Source organism: Lolium rigidum, chromosome 5 (genome assembly GCF_022539505.1).
Source record: "Lolium rigidum isolate FL_2022 chromosome 5, APGP_CSIRO_Lrig_0.1, whole genome shotgun sequence".
In the NCBI taxonomy this organism is placed as follows: domain Eukaryota; kingdom Viridiplantae; phylum Streptophyta; class Magnoliopsida; order Poales; family Poaceae; genus Lolium; species Lolium rigidum.
The window spans coordinates 65,304,860-65,326,050 of NC_061512.1; the positions used below are offsets into that span (position 1 = coordinate 65,304,860).

A 21,191-nucleotide genomic window follows, 5' to 3' on the forward strand; every position below is an offset into this window, starting at 1 on the left:
TGTTTGTGTAACTTCATTCGTGATAGCAAGCTGTATGATGACCATCTCGACCATGTCGAGCGAGGTGCATATCTCCATGAGGATAGAGCTTCTTACATCGGTGGAGATGATCTTGCTCATGATGATAATGGTGTTGCTATGAACACACTGCGCATAGAGATTGCTGAAAGTTTGGTAGCCTGAGAAACTATTATTGTAATTTTTGTAACTACTAAGACATTATATTTATTTTGACATGTATATTGAATAATACATTGGCACAATGCTTTTATTTTGGCATGTACTGAATACTATTGTAATTTTCTTGAATCATTTTTTTAATCTCATTTGATTGTTATTACACGTCATACACATGGTAGATTCATTTATCTATGTCACTTAATTTAGAGTGCTTAATTTATTAGGACAATATAGACATGGCACGTCTCATTAGCCAAAACCCCATAAGTCCAAAAGAATGGGACGATCGTTTTTAGGAGCTTCACCCCACTGTATCTTATCCTCACCGATTTTTATAAGTTTGCCCTCCATAAACGTAAGACTGGTAAAGGTCGAGGAGGGTTCCTCGTCTGTGTAGTGTCTAAACCTGGTCATGGAAAGGATGGAACCACCTTTGCAGCGGCGTCAATCGCGCCCACGAGTCCATGCATGCAGCTTACGGCCTGAAAGATGACACGAGGTGGCCGGTGGCGTCCCGGTGCATGGCATGCTCAACGGTAAGAAAATTATCGGAACAATACTAACTAGAGTAAAAAACCCGTCTTGGACAATATTTTTCTTTATTATATTAGTGAAATGTATGATGGTACTACCTGGAGTAAAAACAATTAATCTACCATAATAATTTTCTTTCTTGCAAATATATAGAACAATATCTAGGCAAAGTCACTTGCTCTGATATAATTAAATTTAAGAAAAGATGAACACGAACCGAGCACTCATGATTCTCTGTCTCAACTCACCAGCTGGCACTTAAAATTCCACGAAAGCAATACTCGTATGTAATTTGTTGTTTGAGGGTGTTTGACATTTTCATGTGAGCTCATGGAGTACTATTTTGGTTTGAGCCCAAATCTGTAGCCAGTGAGTGAACATAGCACATTCAGCCCAAAACCAAGTCCGACGGGCCCATCATTTCCACCATTCCTTCCAGCGCTGCTCGTCTGCATCGGCCCCGCCGCCGTCCTGCCCCCACCCTCGCCTCCGGCGACTGCTGCTTCAACCTAAGCCTACTTCCGCCGTCCTGTCATCCACTGTTTTACGGTGGAGATGGAAGCTGGGAATCCTAGTCGGAGGAAGAGGAAACTAGAGAAGGCACCGGCGGCTGCGGCGGAGAGAGGCGCTCATGGCCTAGAACCGCCGCCCAGAATGGGAGAAGGTGAAGAAGGAGGCGCCGCCGCTGCCGACCGCATCAGCGACCTCCCGGACCCCATCCTCGCCGACATCGTCTCCCTCCTCCCCACCAAGGACGGCGTCTGCACACAGATCCTTGCGTCTCGGTGGCGCCACCTCTGGCGCTCCGCCTCCCTCAACCTCGACTGCGACGGCCACGACGGCCTCTACTACTACTTGACCGAAGATGACGACCGCGCCCTCGCTGCCCTCGCTGCCCTCATCCCTCGCCTCCTCTCCGCCCACCCGGGTCCCGGTCGCCGCTTCTGCGTCCCCGCGTGCTACCTCCGCTCCCGATCCGCTGCCGTCGACGCCTGGCTCCGCTCCCCCACCCTTGATGGCCTCCACGAGCTCGAGTTCTGCGACGTCTATGCCTGTGAGCCAACACGGCCACTGCCGCCTCTGTCGGCGCTACCGGCATCCGCCTTCCGCTTCTCAGCCACCCTACGTGTCGCCACCATCAGAGCATGCCACCTCCCTGACTCTACTGCCCAGGCGCTTCACTTCCCCCAGCTTAAGAAGCTGGCTCTCGTGGACGTCGTCGTGTCCGAGACCTGGTTGCACAGCATGATTGCTGGCTGTCCTGCTCTGGAGTGTTTGCTGATTCACACCACCTCAGGCGTCCGTCGCATCCGGATCAACTCCCTTAGCCTCAGGTGCATTGGCGTGCGTGTTGGTTGTCAGCGGACGAATGAGCTCCAGCTCCAGGAACTCATCATCGAGAACGCCCCTTGCCTTGAAAGGTTGCTCTGTCTTAATCTATTGGATGGCCTACAAGTATCGGTAACCTCTGCACCTAAGTTCCAGACCATAGCCTGCGTTTCTGATAGGCGTGACTTCTCCACAAGTCTCATGATTGGCTGTGATGCAGTTATTCAGGTAGCTCTTGTGTTCCTGCTTCTTGCCTTCACGGCACTTTAGGTCTGCACCGAGCCTAATGTTGTCTTCCACACAGGGATTGCATCTCGATAGGCTGACCGTGGCGGTATGCACTGTCAAGATATTGGCTGTTGATTTGTTTATGTTTGATCTGGATACAGTTATTGCGTTGATGAGATGCTTTCCCTGCTTGGAGAAGTTGTACCTTGAGGTGATGATTATTCATTGGTACTCTAGTTCATAGTGTTTAGCTGTTCCTTTGATCTAATTTCTATTCTGACATAGTACTTTTTTTTTGTCTATGTTCCTTTTTGTAGTCTGTGCCAGGAGGATACAATTTATGGCGCCGTAAACATCGGGATCTTATCAAATGTTTTGACATCCGGCTAAAAACAATAGGATTGGGATCTTATCGGGGCATCAAGTCACAAGTTGATTTCGTCACATTCTTCATACTGAATGCAAAAGTGCTTGAGTTAATGATAGTTCATGTTAGCCCCCAGGATTATTATCGGGGATTTGCTGCAGAGGAGTCTAGGAAGCTGAAGTTTCAGAACAGAGCTTCTAAAGGTGCTCAGATTCACTTTACGACTGATACATGTCTCCGTGGTGTTTCAGAAATCAATGATGCTTGTGATTTGGATCTAACTGATCCCTTCATAACTAGATGTTGACATTGATTAGCCCATTAGGCATTTGTTTCCTATCTCATTTTCCGCCAATTTCCAAACTAGATTAATTCTCGTGTGTACTGCTATTTTTCTCTGGTTTGTATTATCCTGAAATCTTGTGACAAAGCAGAAACTTTTTAAGGTATTTGCGTTGTCAGTTTTCTGTTATACTATGCATCATTACTGTAACTTCCAAATGGCAGGGGCATGCACAATCTCACTGAAAATTCGTAGCGTGCATTGAGTGCTATGCGCGAAATGAGTATGGAATTATGCCATTCATACTTGCAGGTCTTTTGGCTCATTGAAATCATCGTTATTATTCGGGAAGTCTTTCATACTATTTAAAGTTAATCTGCCTTGCAAGTTGTGATGTCTAATTATTTAGTTCTCGTTGTAGTTCCTGGTTGCAAGCTTTGGTCGGAATTACATGAGGTAGATGTAGGTTAGCACCTTTTGCTGCATCCTGCACACATTCCTTTGCACTGTACGTAGTGTCATACCATCATACCATCGCTTGAAATCCTGAGGCTAAACATGCATGTGCCTTCTATTCTTCTATTGTTGGATATTATGATTGATTAATGGGAGATTCAGCTCTGTCTCCATGATATGTCTCTCTTTATGTAATGCCCTCTCTTGTAGCAATGCCCTAGTTCATCATGTTGGTAGTATATTGTACTCCCTCCGTTCCATAATTCTTGCCGTGGTTTTAGTTCAAACTTGAACGAAAACCACGACAAGTATTAATTATGGAACAGAGGGAGTATATGACTTGGTCTTAGTGTTTTACAACACATGCTACCTATCTGAAGTAATGCTTGAGTGGGGGTAATGTCTGCCACTATTTATCTGATATTGGCTTTTTTCTTGTTAATCGGTAATCTACACACAATTTATATTATCTGTTCATCCTATCAGCTTATTGTTATTTACAATAATCTAGCTTATGAATAATTTATGTGTACAGTATATACGGCCCTGAGTGGCACTTGTATTATCCATGTTCTTGGCTTTATTCTTGAACATGAATGGGGGTCTTCTCAGCAGTATTTATGTATGGTGCTTGCTTCAGTTTGGTTTTATTTCATGTTTGATTTAGATTCTAGCATATCCATAATTTAGAAGGCAAGAATACTGCAGGTTCTATCAGAGAAGTTTTATTTTGTAGATATTAATGAAAGGCAAATTCTTTGAATGTTCACTTCTAGATTTGGACCGTGCTTAACCATGTACACTAGTATTTATGTTTTGAATTAGTGTGACATATGACACAGTCGTTGTAATTGTCTAAGCTTTGCTCAGGCATGTGATTTACAAAAATCACACCTAGTGATATGCTTAATCATAGACACCCAAATAAGGCTCAGTTCTTTTGGCGGCTTCTCCGAGAAGCTGCCCTCCCCCCAGCTTCCTGGAGAAGCCGCCCCCAAAATTTAGGGAGGCTTCCGGACTAGTCTAGGCTAGACCATTTCGGAAGCTTTCCTAAATTTTGGGGGCGGCTTCCCCAGGAAGCTGGGGGGAGGGTAGCTTCTCGGAGAAGCTGCCAAAAGAACTGAGCCTAAGACCGATCAGCTGTATAGGATATTATCTTTCCCTTAACAACAGTATTGTCAATGTTCCTGGTTTTTTTCTTGAATATGCAAAGAGATCGATTATCTCATCAGTATTTTGTATGTTGCTTGCTCCAGATTGGTTAATTTTATGCCATGTCTGCTATGGGTTCTAGCATCTGTGTAATCCGTGTACACACCTTTGCATTATTATCTGAACCATCATCTGTTGCCACCAGATTTTTCTAGTATGGAATTCTCAAGACTACGCATCAAATGTTACAACCTATGCATCACTCGTCCCATTGTTGAACTGCCACACATATGTGCTGAACCTGTTTGTTATTAACCTTGTGGAGAACTAGGAACAAATTGGGTTACTACTACTACTGGCGGTTGCGCCAATATTTGTTGAGTTCTGATTTTGTGCATCATGCAGCATTTTGATCATTTTCCCCAAACCTTTTTACCATTTTTCCGGTATCTTGTTGTGAATGAACCCGGTGAAGTGTTAATAATCTTTGTGGTGATTTACTTTGTCATGTCCTTTTTGGCTGATCGAACCTTTGATGTAGTAGTATCAATTGCTTTCTCCTTAACAAATACAGTAGGCATTTTCGTTCCGAGATAACACACAGACAGCACAACCACTCAAAGCATACATAGATGCGCATATATAAGTTTCCTTGGAAAACCAAAGGCAGATAGTGTAAGCTAAGCCACTGGATACATGACATAAAACGAAGCACAATCGGAGAGCCTATAGTTACGTAGTTACGTACGTTTCAGCATGTTCCTCCCGCGCACAAGAAGGTCCGTCAGCACCGAAGGGCAGCTTGCCTCCAGGTGCTTGTACCCCTCCGTCGCCAACACAGCATCAAGACCCTCAGGCGTGTTAACAATGAACTCGATGCACCTATCTTTGAGCTGCTCACAGCCGTGCTGCTCGGCTAATGCCAATGTCGCCACTGCGGTGCCAACGTCGATGCCACCGGCGAGCTTGTCCCCGCATATCAGCTTGAGCCTATCCATGCCGTACCTGTCAGCGGCCGCCAGCAGAGGCTGCGCCATCACAGCCGCCTCCTCTTTTTGCTGCTGGTCGAAGTCCGGCGCCGTGTCTGTGTAGATGAATTGGAGCAGCGCCTTGAACACCGATGCCTCCATGTCCTTGATCTGGACATGTTCAGAGCCCTTCTCCACCATTTGGCCGAAGAACTCGGCCATGAACACGGGCGACCTCGCGGCGAGTACGGCCTTGTTGTGCGCCATGAAAGACTCGCCGGCCACGAGGAATGTGACGTCCGCTCCGGCACCGCTCTGCATGAGCTCGCCGAAGTGCGCGTGCAGGTTGGAGGATGGCACGGCGGGGATCGGGGTTTCTTTGGCAGGGAACGTTTGTAGCGGTAGTACCTTGAGGACGGTGATGGTGCACTCCAGTATCAAGGCATCATCGCGGAGATAGCCGGACGCCTCTAGATCGCGTCTTGTCACCAGCGACAGCTTGGATTGACAGGTACCGTACTGGAATAAGCCTCCAGCTTTGGTTGACGCACTCTTCACTGGATATGGTTTGAGAATTCCTCTCGGGTCTACCAGCCGGCAACCGAGGCTCGCCCTGACATGCTCGTCGGAGCGGGTTTGACCCAGAAAGACAAGCTCCAGCGCAACAGATGATTCGTAATTAGGGTATATACGGGTTTCCCATTCATACCCGTCGACGGTCCATCTGGATTTGAGGGAGGTGGTCGAGTCCATGGCGTTGGTCGCGTAATAGCCATCGATTTTGAGCAGCTGCACCAAGCGCGCAGCGTCGGTGAGACTTGCTGCACAGGCGGTCTCCATGGCCACAAGAGTAGTAAGTGAGAAGGACGACTGCGTCACTTCCTCTTTGCTTCAGAATGAAGGTGGAGTAGAGCAGCATTTATACATAGTCGCGCTTGTAAGCTGTAACAACCGATGCGCACGACGTCTGAACTCGAAACGAACAGGTGGCCACTCAAACTCTTTTAATCATGGGATGCCAACCATCTTAGAGCAATTCCAATAGTATAGCCAACTGTTGGCTATAACAAGATGTAATATCATTTGTAGTCATCATATAGCTAACATGTACAATAGTTGGCTATAAGAATGTAGTACTTTACTAATATATGTGCCACCTTTCACTCTCACAAGTGCCTAGGAAGCACGTGCAAGAGCTATGGCTTATCGCGATAAGTAAGCTCACCTCCCTTCTCTCTCCTCCAACTCATCTACTCTGTCTCCTATGTTCATGGCTCAGTTCTATGGGCAAATGACGGAGAAGAGCTCGCAGCAAGTCGACATCAAGGACATGGAGGCCGCGGTGTTCAAGGCCCTGCTCGGTTTCGTCTACAGCGACATGGTGCCGGAGTTTGAAGAGCAGCACAAGGATGCTGTGTCGATGATGGCGATGGCGCAACATTTGCTGGCTGCTGCGGACAGGTATGACATAGAAAGGCTCAAGATTATCTGTGAGGGAAAGCTCTCGGGGGGCATTGACGTCGACACCGCGGCGGCTACTCTAGCCCTGGCCGAGCTGCACGGCTGTGAGCAGCTCAAGGCCAAGTGCATCGACTTCATTGTCCGGAGTCCTGCGGTTCTCGACGCTGTCTTGGCCACGGAGGGGTACAAGAACTTGCAGGCAAGCTGCCCTTCGGTGCTCACTGACATGCTTGTGCGCGCTACGAAGAAAAACGTCGTCTAATTAGGGTCTGAATCAAGGTCTATATTTGTCTATTTGAATATTTGATGATACAAAGTGCTTTTTTGTGCTTTATCTTGTCTTCTTCTATGCTCGTGCGATATATATCAGAAAAAAGAGTAGTTCCAGAGAGAAAAAAAAAGCTCTTATATACTTAACACAAAAATGTTACTTACCTCCTCCAAAATAAAGTTGTAAATTTAATTGACAAGTTTAAGGGATACAATAGCAAAATGACTCGGGTCATAGAAAAATTTAAAGTGAACACAAGTAACACAGCTACAAAAATGATTCGCAAGAATAACAATTGGATTTCTATCAAATTTTGTGTTTTATTTGTGTGATTTTTCCTAGATTTTAAGCCTACTGGATTGTCTCTCATTTTCTTATAATAAAATTCCAATTCTACTGGAGTACTCATTAGTCACGAACTCACAATGCACGAATTTTAGATGTACTACTTCTGAAGTTCTCTGTAGATTTTCCAATTGATTTCAATTACTAGAAATTATATTCTGAGTTTGTTAGGTCAGATAAGGAGAAAAAAGATCAAATAATAGTGTACATCAAACAATACTTAACACTTCCAAGCCAGACCACGGAAGAGCCGCTAGCAACATACGGAAGAGCCGCCATATACCAAAAAAAGGCTAGTGAACAAACAAGAACACCATTTCAACGAACAACGACGTGCTTGGATTATATTTCCTTTTGTGTCCTATATATGGTTGCACATTTTTACGATACGTGCCATTGATTGTCACAATTTTAGCCATTAGTTGTTACACCGTTTCATTTGGCCCCAAGGCTGTTCTCGGGTTCTTAAAAGTTAGAGTAACATGTCATCTACACGTGTCTAAGGTTAGGCATAAGTGTGTGAGAAGAGGGTCTCATATCAAGAACATAAACATTTGGCCATTTCCTTGGAGGCTGCCAAAAAACTAAGAAAGTCCGTTTGACTTGATTCATATATTTAGGTATTTTGGACTCAGACTAAAACTACCAACAATGACAGGAGGACTGCTTTACTCACTCAACGAAGAGCGGGTTTGTTGTAATGAACATTATTTTTCACCGTTGTGGGAAGTAAGCTAGTCGAAATATATAAAAAATGTTTTTTTTCTCTCATGGTCATTTATGGCTATATATAACGAACATTGCAATTATCAATTAAAAAATGAAAAAATATTCTTTGCATATATTCTATTATATGGCTTGCCGGATGCGTGCATGCCTCCTGATCGAGTGTGATGTAGTCATGTAGTGTCTCAAACCTAATTTTTTTCAAACTTGCAGAAGACTTTGTCAAGATTGAGAATATTGCCTAGCCAAGTCAAACAGGGCTTCCGGGTGCACCAATATCATGTGATTCCTTGCCAGTTCCAAAGATGGCTATGTAATCGGGATGAGCTGGTTCAATCAGCAAATTGATCGGATGCCACTTTGTGCTTTACTTTAGGGAATTGCTAGTTCTTAGCCAGTTCTTAATCAATTCATGAATCGTTTGATTAAAATTGTCAAGATTTGTGTTTCGGGTTGCTTTTTTTTTTAGATGAACCGTCCCACTTTATTGATGTACAATGTTTGAGTGAGATACAGGGATCGGTACAAGCTCTGAGGTATTAATAAGCCAGACCCGGCGCCCCAGTTCTAAAGAAGAAGAAACGCTCGGGTTGCTACTTGATGGATGTGATGCAAGTCCTTTTGTCTTGGTGTTTCCTAGACCCAAGCGATGCATGGGCTTCTTCGATTGGTGCATGACTGTGCTGGCTGTTTGGGCCTTTTATAGTGGGCTGGCAGCTTCTTAATAGAATTTCTGATTATTGTTTTTATTTGTCTTTTTTAATTATATTTCTTTGTGACAGAGTACAACCTTTTGACATGTCACTAGTAGAAAAAGAGGTTTCCGTCCACCCCCATTAGTCGCCAAAATATAGGAACCGTGACTAAAAGGGTCTTTAGTCGCTGTTCGGGAGGCAAACCGCGACCAAAGGCCTGGACCCAGGGCGCTCGATGGCCAGCTGGGGCGCGGGAGGGGATTTAGTTGCGGTTGGCCAGGCCAACCGCGACTAAAGGTGCCCGAAGGCCTTTAGTCGCGGTTGGCCAGACCAACCGGGACTAAAGCCCCACCCCCTATATATACCGTTCAGCACACTCACTTAGCCATTTGGTGCCACTTCTCTTCACAATCTTCACAAGTGGGTGGTGGGTTTGATTTTGGTTCCTCTTATGCATACAAGGTGTTCGATGAAATGCCCGAGAGAAACATGATATGAAGTGTCCGAGCCACACTTGAGATTTCTCATTTATTTTTTCTCGATCGCGGTTAGCAACTTGAACCTTTCATGTGTCATTGATAAAATATGCATGTGTGTAGTTCATTGTTTAATTTCTATTATTTGTAGCTAGTTAGTTTAACAAATGCATGATGGTTAATTATATACTTTATATAATAATAATGCAGATGAATCGACAATGGATGTACGGTAACTGACTCTCCGGCGAGTTCACTACGGGTTTGAAAGGTTTCCTCGTAGTGGCTAATGCGAACAAGCAGGGGTTTTTGTTATATGTCCATGTGTTGGCTGTAAGAATCGGAAGGGTTACTCTTCCTCAAGAGAAGTTCACATGCACCTTCTTCGGCGGGGTTTCATGCCAAGCTATAATTGTTGGACCAAGCATGGAGAAAGAGGGGTTATAATGGAAGAAGATGAAGAAGGGGATGATATCATCGATGAAAACTATCTTGATCATTTCGGTGATACTTTCATGGAGGATGCTGAAGGTGGGGAAGGTGAAGGGGAAGGGGAAGGTGAAGAAGAGGCACGTGATGAGCCCGCTGATGATCTTGGTCGGACCATTGCTGATGCACGGACAGGCTGCAAAACTGAAAAGGAGAGGAAGAATTTGGATCGCATGTTAGAGGATCACAAGAAGTCGATGTACCCCAGATGCGATAATGGTCTGAAAAAGCTGGGCTGCACACTGGATTTGCTGAAATGGAAGGCACAGGAAGGTCTATCTGACTCAGGATTTGAAAATTTGCTGAAAATGATGAAGAATATGTTTCCAAAGAATAACGAGTTGCCCGCCAATACGTACGAAGCAAAGAAGGTTGTCTCGCCCTCTAGGTTTAGAGGTTACGAAGATACATGCATGCATTAACGATCGCATCCTCTACCGCGGTGAATACGAGAATTTGAATGAATGCCCGGTATGCACCTGCATTGCGTTATAAGATCGAGGCGATGACTGCGGTGATGATGTTGAGGGCCGAAACCCAGGAAGAGGGTTCCCGCCAAGGTGATGTGGTATGCTCCTATAATACCACGGTTGAAACGTCCGTTCGGGAACAAAGAGCATGCCAAGTTGTTGCGATGACACAAAGAGGACCGTAAGTCGGACGGGGAGTTGAGACACCCCGCAGATGGAACGCAATGGAGAAAGATCGACAGAGAGTTCAAAGATTTTGCAGCTGACGCAGGGAACATAAGACTTGGTCTAAGTACAGATGGCATGAATCCTTTTGGCGAGCAGAGCTCCAGCCATAGCACCTGGCCCGTGACTCTATGCATCTACAACCTTCCTCCTTGGTTATGCATGAAGCGGAAGTTCATTATGATGCCAGTGCTCATCCAAGGTCCGAAGCAACCCGGCAACGACATCGATGTGTACCTAAGGCCAGTAGTTGATGAACTTTTACAGTTGTGGGGCAGACCTGGTGTACGTGTGTCGGATGAGCACAGAGAAGAGGAATTTGACCTACGAGCGTTGATTTTCGTAACCATCAACGATTGGCCTGCTCTTAGTAACCTATCGGGATAGACAAATAAGGGATACAATGCATGCACGCACTGCTTACATGAGACTGAAAGTGTGTATTTGCCAAATTGTAAGAAGAACGTGTACCTGGGGCATCGTCGATTTCTTCACCGACATCATAACGTAAGAAAGAAAGGCAAGCATTTCAACGGCAAGGTAGATCACCGGCCGAAGCCAACGGAACGTACTGGTGCGGAGGTATTTGATATGGTCAAGGATTTGAAAGTCATCTTTGGAAAGGGTCCTGGCGGACAATCAGTTCCGCAGGGAGCTGACGGGCACGCACCCATGTGGAAGAAGAAATCTATATTTTGGGAGCTAGAATATTGGAAAGTCCTAGATGTCCGCTCTGCAATCGACGTGATGCATGTTACGAAGAATATTTGCGTGAACCTGCTAAGCTTCGTGGGCGTGTATGGGAAGACAAATGATACAAAAGAAGCACGGCGGGACCGAGCAACGTTTGAAAGACCACCGATGACCGGCATCCGGAATGGTTTCAAGGTCGTGCCAGCTACGCTCTTACCAAAGAAGAGAAGGTCATATTTTTTGAATGCCTGAGCAGTATGAAGGTCTCGTCTGGATTCTCGTCGAATATAAATGGAATAATAAACATGGTGGACAAAAAGTTCCAAAACCTGAAGTCTCACGACTGCCACGTGATTATGACGCAATTGCTTCCGATTGCTTTGAGGGGGCTTGATACGTCTCAAACGTATCTATAATTTCTTATGTTCCATGCTAGTTTTATGACAATACTCACATGTTTTATATACACTTTATATCATTTTTATGCATTTTCCGGCACTAACCTATTAACAAGATGTCGAAGCGCCGGTTCTCGTTTTCTCGCTGTTTTTGGTTTCAGAAATCTTACACAGGAAATATTCTCGGAATTGGACGAAACAAAAGTCCACGGTCTTATTTTCCACGGAGCCTTCCAGAACACCGAAGAGGAGACGGAGAGGGGCCAAGGTGGCCCCACACCACAAGGCGGCGCGGCCAAGAGGTAGGGCGCGCCCCCCTATGGGGTGGGCCCCTCGGCCGCCTCCCGACTCTGCCCCTTCGCCTATATAAACTCTCCGTCGCGAAAACCCTAGTACCGAGAGCCACGATACGAGAAAAGTTACTATGACGCCGTCGCCGCCAATCCCATCTCGGGGGATTCTGGAGATCGCCTCCGGCACCCTGTCGGAGAGGGGAATCATCACCGGAGGACTCTACATCATCATGCCCGCCTCCGGATTGATGCGTGAGTAGTTCATCCTTGGACTATGGGTCCATAGCAGTAGCTAGATGGTTGTCTTATCCTCTTGTGCAATCATGTTTAGATCTTGTGAGCTGCCTATCATGATCAAGATCGTCTATTTGTAATACTACATGTTGTGTTTGTTGGGATCCGATGAATATGGAATACTATGTCAAGTTGATTATTGATCTATCATATATGTGTTGTTTATGATCTTGCATGCTCTCCGTTGCTAGTAGAGGCTCTTGCCAAGTTGATACTTGTGACTCCAAGATGGGGTATTTATGCTCGATAGTGGGTTCATGCCTCCAATGAATCTGGGACAGTGACAGAATGTTCTAAGGTTGTGGATGTGCTGTTGCCACTAGGGATAAAACATCAATGCTTTGTCTAAGGATATTTGTGTTGATTACATTACGCACCATACTTAATGCAATTGTCTGTTGTTTGCAACTTAATACTGGAAGGGGTGCGGATGCTAACCCGAAGGTGGACTTTTTAGGCATAGATGCATGCTGGATAGCGGTCTATGTACTTTGTCGTAATGCCCTAAGTAAATCTCATATTAGTCATCATGATATGTATGTGCATTGTTATGCCCTCTCTATTTGTCAATTGCCCAACTGTAATTTATTCACCCAACATGCTATTTATCTTATTGGAGAGACACCACTAGTGAACTGTGGACCCCGGTCCATTCTTTACATCTGAAATACAATCTACTGCAAACTCTGTTCTTTGTTGTTCTTCGCAAACAAACATGATTCTCCACACCATACGTTTAACTCTTTGTTTACAGCAAGCCAGTGAGATTGACAACCTCATTGTTAAGTTGGGGCAAAGTATTTTGATTGTGTTGTGCAGGTTCCACGTTGGCGCCGGAATCCCTGGTGTTGCACCGCACTACACTCCTCCACCAACAACCTTCACGTGGCCTTCATCTCCTACTCGGTTCGATAACCTTGGTTTCTTATCGAGGGAAAACTTGTTGCTGTACGCATCACAGCTTCCTCTTGGGGTTCCCAACGGACGTGTGCTTCACGCGTTATCAAGCTCTTTTTCTGGCGCCGTTGCCGGGGAGATCAAGACACGCTGCAAGGGGAGTCCCCCACATCCAATCTCTTTACTTTGTTTATTGTCTTGCTTTACTTTAATTTATTTTCTGTTTTGTTTGCTTTCCTTATATCAAAAATACAAAAAAATTAGTTACTTGCATTTACTTTATTTTATTTTCTGTCTTGTTTGCTTTCTTTATATTAAAAACACAAAAAAAATTAGTTACTTTTTTTACTTTACTTAATTGTCTTTACTGTTAAAATGAATACTCCTGAGAACACTAAGTTGTGTGATTTCACTAGCACCAATAATAATGATTTTATATGCACTCCCATTGCTCCACCTGCTACTACAGCAGAATTTTATGAAATTAAACCTGCTTTTACTAAATCTTGTTATGAGAGAGCAATTTTTCGGTGTTAGTTACGATGATGCCTGCTGCCCATCTTAATAATTTTGTTGAACTTTCTGAAATGCAAAAGTATAAGGATGTAGATGGAGACATTATAAAATTGAAATTGTTTCCTTTCTCCTTAAGAGGAAGAGCTAAAGATTGGTTGCTATCTTTGCCTAAGAATAGTATTGATTCATGGACGAAATGTAAAGATGCTTTCATTGGTAAATATTATCCTCCCGCTAAAATTATATCTTTGAGAAGTAGCATTATGAATTTTAAGCAATTGGATAATGAACATGTTGCCCAAGCATGGGAAAGAATGAAATCTTTGGTAAAGAATTGCTCTACCCATGGACTAACTACTTGGATGATCATCCAAACCTTTTATGCAGGATTGAATTTTTCTTCGAGGAACCTATTGGATTCAGCTGCTGGAGGTACTTTTATGTCCATCACTTTGGGGGCGGCAACAAAGCTTCTTGATAATATGATGATCAACTACTCTAAATGGCACATTGAAAGGACTCCTCAAGGTAAGAAGGTAAATTCTGTTGAAGAAACCTCTTCTTTGAGTGATAAGATTGATGTTATTATGTCTATGCTTGTTAATGGTAGATCGAATGTTGATCCTAATAATGTTCCTTTAGCTTCATTGGTTGCCAAGAAGAACATGTTGATGTGAACTTCATTAAAAATAATAATTTCAACAACAATGCTTATAGGAATAATTCTGGTAACAACTATATGCCATATCCTTCTAATAATGGTAATGGTTACGGTAATTCTTATGGTAATTCTTACAACAATAGTAGGAGTGTACCCTCTGGTCTTGAAGTCATGCTTAAAGAATTTATTAGTACACAAACTGCTTTTAACAAATCTGTTGAAGAAAAGCTTGGTAAAATTGATATTCTTGCTTCTAAGGTTGATAGTCTTGCTGCTGATGTTGATCTTTTAAAATTGAAAGTTATGCCTAATCTAGATAAAGATATATATTAAGTCATTTGCTACAGCAAACGCCATACAAGTTCGAATTAATGAAAATATTAGATTGATGGCTGAATTGCATGCTAGGTGGGAAAGAGAAGAAAAACTAGCTAAAGAGAATAATGTAGCTAAAGTTTGGACTATTACCACCACTAGTAATGTTGATGCTTCACATGTTGCTAAACCTCCTACTATCAATGGTAAAATAATTGGTGTTGGCAATGTTTCTACTCCTAGTGCAAAGCGTGCAAAATTGCTCGAAACCGCTGAACCTGTTTGTGATAAAAGTGCTGAAATTTTTTAGAATATTGGGAACAATGATCCCATTGCTTTAGATCATAATGGTTTATATTTTGATAATTGTCATATCTCTGAAGTTATTAAGTTCTTGCAAAAACTTGCTAGAAGTCCTAATGCTAGTGCTATAAATTTGGCCTTTACTAAACATATTACAAATGCTCTCATTAAAGCTAGAGAAGAGAAATTAAAACTTGAAACTTCTATTCCTAGGAAGTTAGAAGATGGTTGGGAGCCCATCATTAAAATGAGGGTCAATGATTTTGATTGTAATGCTTTATGTGATCTTGGTGCAAGTATTTCTGTTATGCCTAAGAAACTCTATGATATGCTTGACTTGCCACCATTGAAAAATTGAAATTTGGATGTTAATCTTGCTGATAATTCTATAAAGAAACCTTTGGGGAGGATTGATAATGTTCACATTACGGTTAACAATAACCTTGTCCCCGTTGATTTTGTTGTCTTGGATATTGAATGCAATGCATCTTGTCCTATTATCTTGGGAAGACCCTTTCTTCGAACTGTTGGTGCTATTATTGATATGAAGGAAGGAAATATTAAGTATCAATTCCCGCTTAAGAAAGGTATGGAACACTTCCCTAGAAAGAGAATGAAGCTACCTTTTGATTCTATTATTAGAACAAGTTATGATGTTGATGCTTCTTCTCTCGATGTTACTTGAGTTACACTTTCTGCGCCTAGCTGAAAGGCGTTAAAGAAAAGCGCTTATGGGAGACAACCCATAATTTTATTTCTGCAATTTTTGTTTAATATTTGTGTCTTGGAAGTTGTTACTACTGTAGCAACCTCTCCTTATCTTTATTTTATTGCACTGTTGTGCCAAGTAAAGTCTTTGATAGTAAGGTTGATACTAGATTTGGATGTCAGCGTAGAAACAGATTTCTAGCTGTCACGAATTTGAGTAGAACTCTCTGTAGGAAACTCAGAAAAATCTGCGAAAATTCATGAGTGATCCTCAGATATGTACGCACCTTTCATTCAATTTGAGCTTCTTCATCTGAGCATGTTAAGTGCCTCTAAAAAATTCGTATTTACGGACTGTTCTGTTTTGACAGATTCTGCCTTTTATTTCACATTGCCTCTTTTACTGTGTTAAATGGATTTCTTTGTTCCATTAACTTCCAGTAGCTTTGAGGAATGTCCAGAAGTGTTAAGAATGATCGTGTCCTCTCTGAACATGTGAATTTTTGATTATGCACTAACCCTCTAATGAGTTTGTTTTGAGTTTGGTGTGGAGGAAGTTTTCAAGGGTCAAGAGAGGAGGATGATATAATATGATCAAGAAGAGTGAAAAGTATAAGCTTGGGGATGCCCCCGTGGTTCATCCCTGCATATTTCAAGAAGACTCAAGCATCTAAGCTTGGGGATGCCCAAGGCATCCCCTTCTTCATCGACAACTTATCAGGTCGCCTCCAGTGAAACTATATTTTTATTCCGTCACATTTTATGTGCTTTACTTGGAGCGTCTGTTTGTTTTTATTTTTGTTTTTGTTTGAATAAATTCGGATCCTAGCATTCTTTGTGTGGGAGAAAGACACGCTCAGCTGTTTCATATGAACACTGGTGTTCTTAGCTTTACTTTTGATGTTCATGGCGAAGGTTGAAAACTGCTTCGTTCATTGCTATTTGGTTGGAAACAGAAAATTCTCCATGTGGTAATTGGTATATGGTCTTGAATAATTTGATACTTGGCAATTGTTTTGAGTTCTCAAATAGATCATGTTTAAGCTCTTGCATCATGTAGATTGAACCTATTAGTGGAGAATTACCATAGAGCTTGCTGAAATTTGGTTTGCATGATTGGTCTCTCTAAAAGTCTATATATTTTCTGGTAAAGGTGTTTGAACAACAAGGAGACAGTGTAGAGTCTTATAATGCTTGCAATTTGTTTTTATGTAAGTTTTTCTGTACCGGTTCATACTTGAGTTTGCTTCAAACAACCTTGCTAGCCAAAGCCTTGTACTGAGAGGGAATGCTTCTCGTGCATCCAAAACCTTGAGCCAAAACCTATGCCATTTGTGTCCACCATACCTACCTACCTACTATGTGGTATTTCTCTGCCATTCCAAGTAAATTGCTTGCGTGCTACCTTTAAAATTTCATTCCTTGTCTTTGCAATACATAGCTCATGGGAAAATAGCTTAAAAAACTATTATGGTATTGAATATGTCGCTTATGTATCTTATTTCTTATAAGTTGCTTGTTGAGCGGTAACCATGTTTCTGGGAACCAACTATTACACCTTTGTTGAATATCATGTGATTTGCTATGCATGTTCGTCTTGTCTGAAGTAAGGGTGATTTATCATGATTAAATGGTTTAAGTATGCATATTGTTAGAGAAGAACATTGGGCCGCCAACCAAAGCCATGTATCATGGTGGAAGTTTCAGTTTGGACATTAATCCTCAATCTCTTATGAGTATATTATCTGTTGTTGAATGCTTAAGCATTAAAGAGGAGTCCATTATCTGTTTTCTATGTTGTCCCGGTACGGATGTCCTCAAGTGAGATCTATCAAAAACGAGAAATCAAATGCGATCTATCTCCTTGGACCTTTGTACAGGTGACATAGAGGTACCCCTTTGTGACAGTTGGTTGAAACATATGTAATGCAATGATAATCCATGGAAATCTGAGCTAATTAGGACAAGGTGCGAGCACTATTGGTATTCTATGCATGAGGCTTGCAACTTATAGGATGTTTTATGCATAACACATATGAATTATTACTACCGTTGACAAAATTGTCTCCATGTTTCCAAAATAAAAAGCTCTAGCACAAGAGTAATCCCTGCTTCCCTCTGCGAAGGGGCCTTTCTTTTACTTTATATTGAGTCAGTTTACCTATTTCTTTTCATCTTGGAAGCAAACAGTTGTGTCAACTGTGTGCATTGATTCTTACATACTTGCTTATTTGCATTCATCATATTACTTTGTGTTGACAATTATCCATGAGATAAACATGTTGAAGTTGAAAGCAACTGCTGAAACTTATATCTTCCTTTGTGTTGCTTCAAAACCTTCTACTAAGAATCTATTGCTTTATGAGTTAACTCCTATGCAAGACTTATTGATGCTTGTCTTGAAAGTACTATTCATGAAAAGTCTTTGCTATATGATTCAGTTGTTTAGTCGTTATCTTTACCATTGCTTTGAATCACTTCATTCATCTCATATGCTTTACAATAGTATGGATCAAGATTATGATAGCAGCATGTCACTTCAGAAATTATCCTTGTTATCGTTTACCTACTCGAGGGTGAGTAGGAACTAAGCTTGGGGATGCTTGATACGTCTCAAACGTATCTATAATTTCTTATGTTCCATGCTAGTTTTATGACAATACTCACATGTTTTATATACACTTTATATCATTTTGATGCATTTTCCGGCACTAACCTATTAACAAGATGCCGAAGCGCCGGTTCTCGTTTTACGCTGTTTTTGGTTTCGAAATCTTACACAGGAAATATTCTCGGAATTGGACGAAACAAAAGCCCACGGTCTTATTTTCCACGGAGCCTTCCAGAACACCAAAGAGGAGACGGAGAGGGGCCAAGGTGGCCCCACACCACAAGGCGGCGCGGCCAAGAGGTGGGGCGCGCCCCCCTATGGGGTGGGCCCCTCGGCCGCCTCCCGACTCTGCCCCTTCGCCTATATAAACTCTCCGTCGCGAAAACCCTAGTACCGAGAGCCACGATACGAGAAAAGTTACTGTGACGCCGTCGCCGCCAATCCCATCTCGGGGATTCTGGAGATCGCCTCCGGCACCCTGCCGGAGAGGGGAATCATCACCGGAGGACTCTACATCATCATGCCCGCCTCCGGATTGATGCGTGAGTAGTTCATCCTTGGACTATGGGTCCATAGCAGTAGCTAGATGGTTGTCTTCTCCTCTTGTGCTATCATGTTTAGATCTTGTGAGGTGCCTATCATGATCAAGATCGTCTATTTGTAATACTACATGTTGTGTTTGTTGGGATCCGATGAATATGGAATACTATGTCAAGTTGATTATTGCTCTATCATATATGTGTTGTTTATGATCTTGCATGCTCTCCGTTGCTACTAGAGGCTCTGGCCAAGTTAATACTTGTGACTCCAAGGGGGGGTATTTATGCTCGATAGTGGGTTCATGCCTCCATTGAATCTGGGACAGTGACAGAAAGTTCTAAGGTTGTGGATGTGTTGTTGCCACTAGGGATAAAACATCAATGCTTTGTCTAAGGATATTTGTGTTGATTACATTACGCACCATACTTAATGCAATTGTCTGTTGTTTGCAACTTAATACTGGAAGGGGTGCGGATGCTAACCCGAAGGTGGACTTTTTAGGCATAGATGCATGCTGGATAGCGGTCTATGTACTTTGTCGTAATGCGCTAAGTAAAACTCATATTAGTCATCATGATATGTATGTGCATTGTTATGCCCTCTCTATTTGTCAATTGCCCAACTGTAATTGGTTCACCCAACATATTATTTATCTTATTGGAGAGACACCACTAGTGAACTGTGGACCCCGGTCCATTCTTTACATCTGAAATACAATCTACTGCAAACTCTGTTCTCTGTTGTTCTTCGCAAACAAACATCATTCTCCACACCATATGTTTAATCCTTTGTTTACAGCAAGCCGGTGAGATTGACAACCTCACTGTTAAGTTGGGGCAAAGTATTTTGATTGTGTTGTGCAGGTTCCACGTTAGCGCCGGAATCCCTGGTGTTGCGCCGCACTACACTCCTCCACCAACAACCTTCACGTGGCCTTCATCTCCTACTGGTTCGATAACCTTGGTTTCTTACTGAGGGAAAACCTGCTGCTATACGCATCACACCTTCCTCTTGGGGTTCCCAACGGACGTGTGCTTCACGCGTTATCAGGGCTCCTACCGGAAAATGTTCGAGTAGCCATTGTGAAGCTATGTGCATTCCTCAATGCAATCTCTCAGAAGGAGATCAATCCAGAAGATCTACCACGGCTACAGAACGATGTGGTCCAATGTCTTGTCAGTTTCGAGTTGGTGTTCCCGCCATCCTTCTTCAATATTATGACGCACCTCCTGGTTCACCTAGTCGAAGAGATTTCCATCCTCGGTCCTGTATTTCTACACAATATGTTCCCTTTGAGAGGTTCATGGGAGTATTAAAGAAATATGTTCGTAACCGTGCTAGGCCAGAAGGAAGCATTGCCAAGGGCTATGGAAATGAGGAGGTAATTGAGTTTTGTGTTGACTTTGTTCCTAATCTTAAGCCGATTGGTCTTCCTCGATCGCGGCACGAGGGGAGACTAAGTGGAAAAGGCACGATCGGAAGGAAATCAACGATATGTATGGACGGCCATTCTATGACTGAAGCACACCACACAGTTCTGACAAATTCCAGCTTGGTGGCTCCGTACTTTGAGAAACACAAGAATATTTTACGCTCGGACAACCCGGGAAGCCTCGAATCCTGGATTAGAAAGGCCCACATGGAGACTTTCGGCAGTTGGTTGAGAAAACATTTAATGAATGACAATGATGTTGGAGATCAGCTGTACATGTTGGCCAAGACACCATCTTCGACTATAACGACTTTCCAAGGGTACGAGATAAATAGGAATACATTTTACACGATCGCCCAAGATAAAAAGAGCACCAACCAAAACAGTGGTGTCCGCTTTGATGCAAGAACCGAGAATGGGAAAAAGGTCACATATTATGGTTACATAGAGGAGATATGGGAACTTGAATATGGACCCTCCTTTAAGGTCCCTTTGTTCCGGTGCAAATGGTTCAAGCTAACAGGAGGTGGGGTAAAGGTGGACCAGCAATACGGAATGACAACGGTGGATTTCAACAATCTTGGTTACCTTGACGAACCATTCATCCTAGCCAAAGATGTCGCTCAGGTTTTCTATGTGAAGGACATGAGTAGCAAACCGGAGGAAACGGAAAGATAAGAAAATGATCAGTACATCATGCGATGATCCAAAGCGCCAAATTGTTCTTTCAGGGAAAAGAAACATCGTGGGAGTGGAGGACAAGATAGACATGTCAGAAGATTATAATATGTTTGGTGAAATTCCGTCCTTCAAAGTGAACACCGACCCAAGCATTAAGTTAAATGATGAGGATGATCCATGGATACGGCAGAATC

General features: G+C 43.0%; 3 protein-coding genes across 3 annotated transcripts; 2 read left to right on the forward strand and 1 right to left on the reverse strand.

The window, feature by feature from the left end:
• The first annotated feature begins 1,269 nt into the window (after positions 1–1,269).
• On the forward strand, positions 1,270–3,025 carry LOC124656048 (FBD-associated F-box protein At5g60610-like). Its single transcript, XM_047194858.1, has 3 exons — positions 1,270–2,271; positions 2,348–2,482; positions 2,589–3,025. The coding sequence occupies exons 1-3, from the start codon at positions 1,270–1,272 to the stop codon at positions 2,943–2,945; spliced, it is 1,494 nt and encodes a 497-aa protein (XP_047050814.1). The 3' UTR covers positions 2,946–3,025.
• Positions 3,026–5,269: 2,244 nt separating this feature from the next.
• On the reverse strand, positions 5,270–6,337 carry LOC124656049 (BTB/POZ and MATH domain-containing protein 1-like). The gene has a single exon (XM_047194859.1). The coding sequence runs from the start codon at positions 6,335–6,337 to the stop codon at positions 5,270–5,272; it is 1,068 nt and encodes a 355-aa protein (XP_047050815.1).
• A 430-nt stretch (positions 6,338–6,767) lies between these two features.
• LOC124656050 (BTB/POZ and MATH domain-containing protein 1-like) lies at positions 6,768–7,220 on the forward strand. Its single transcript, XM_047194861.1, has one exon. It carries the CDS (start codon positions 6,768–6,770, stop codon positions 7,218–7,220), a length of 453 nt encoding a protein of 150 aa, XP_047050817.1.
• The last annotated feature ends 13,971 nt before the right edge of the window (positions 7,221–21,191 follow it).

Excerpts from the sequence above, each read along its gene's own strand:
- LOC124656048 (XM_047194858.1), top strand. The coding sequence starts at position 1,270 with ATGGAAGCTGGGAATCCTAGTCGGAGGAAGAGGAAACTAGAGAAGGCA. Across the intron at positions 2,272-2,347 it reads GCTGTGATGCAGTTATTCAG|GGATTGCATCTCGATAGGCT; the intron begins GTAGCTCTTGTG and ends TCTTCCACACAG. Across the intron at positions 2,483-2,588 it reads TGGAGAAGTTGTACCTTGAG|TCTGTGCCAGGAGGATACAA; the intron begins GTGATGATTATT and ends TCCTTTTTGTAG.
- LOC124656049 (XM_047194859.1), bottom strand. The coding sequence starts at position 6,337 with ATGGAGACCGCCTGTGCAGCAAGTCTCACCGACGCTGCGCGCTTGGTG.
- LOC124656050 (XM_047194861.1), top strand. The coding sequence starts at position 6,768 with ATGGCTCAGTTCTATGGGCAAATGACGGAGAAGAGCTCGCAGCAAGTC.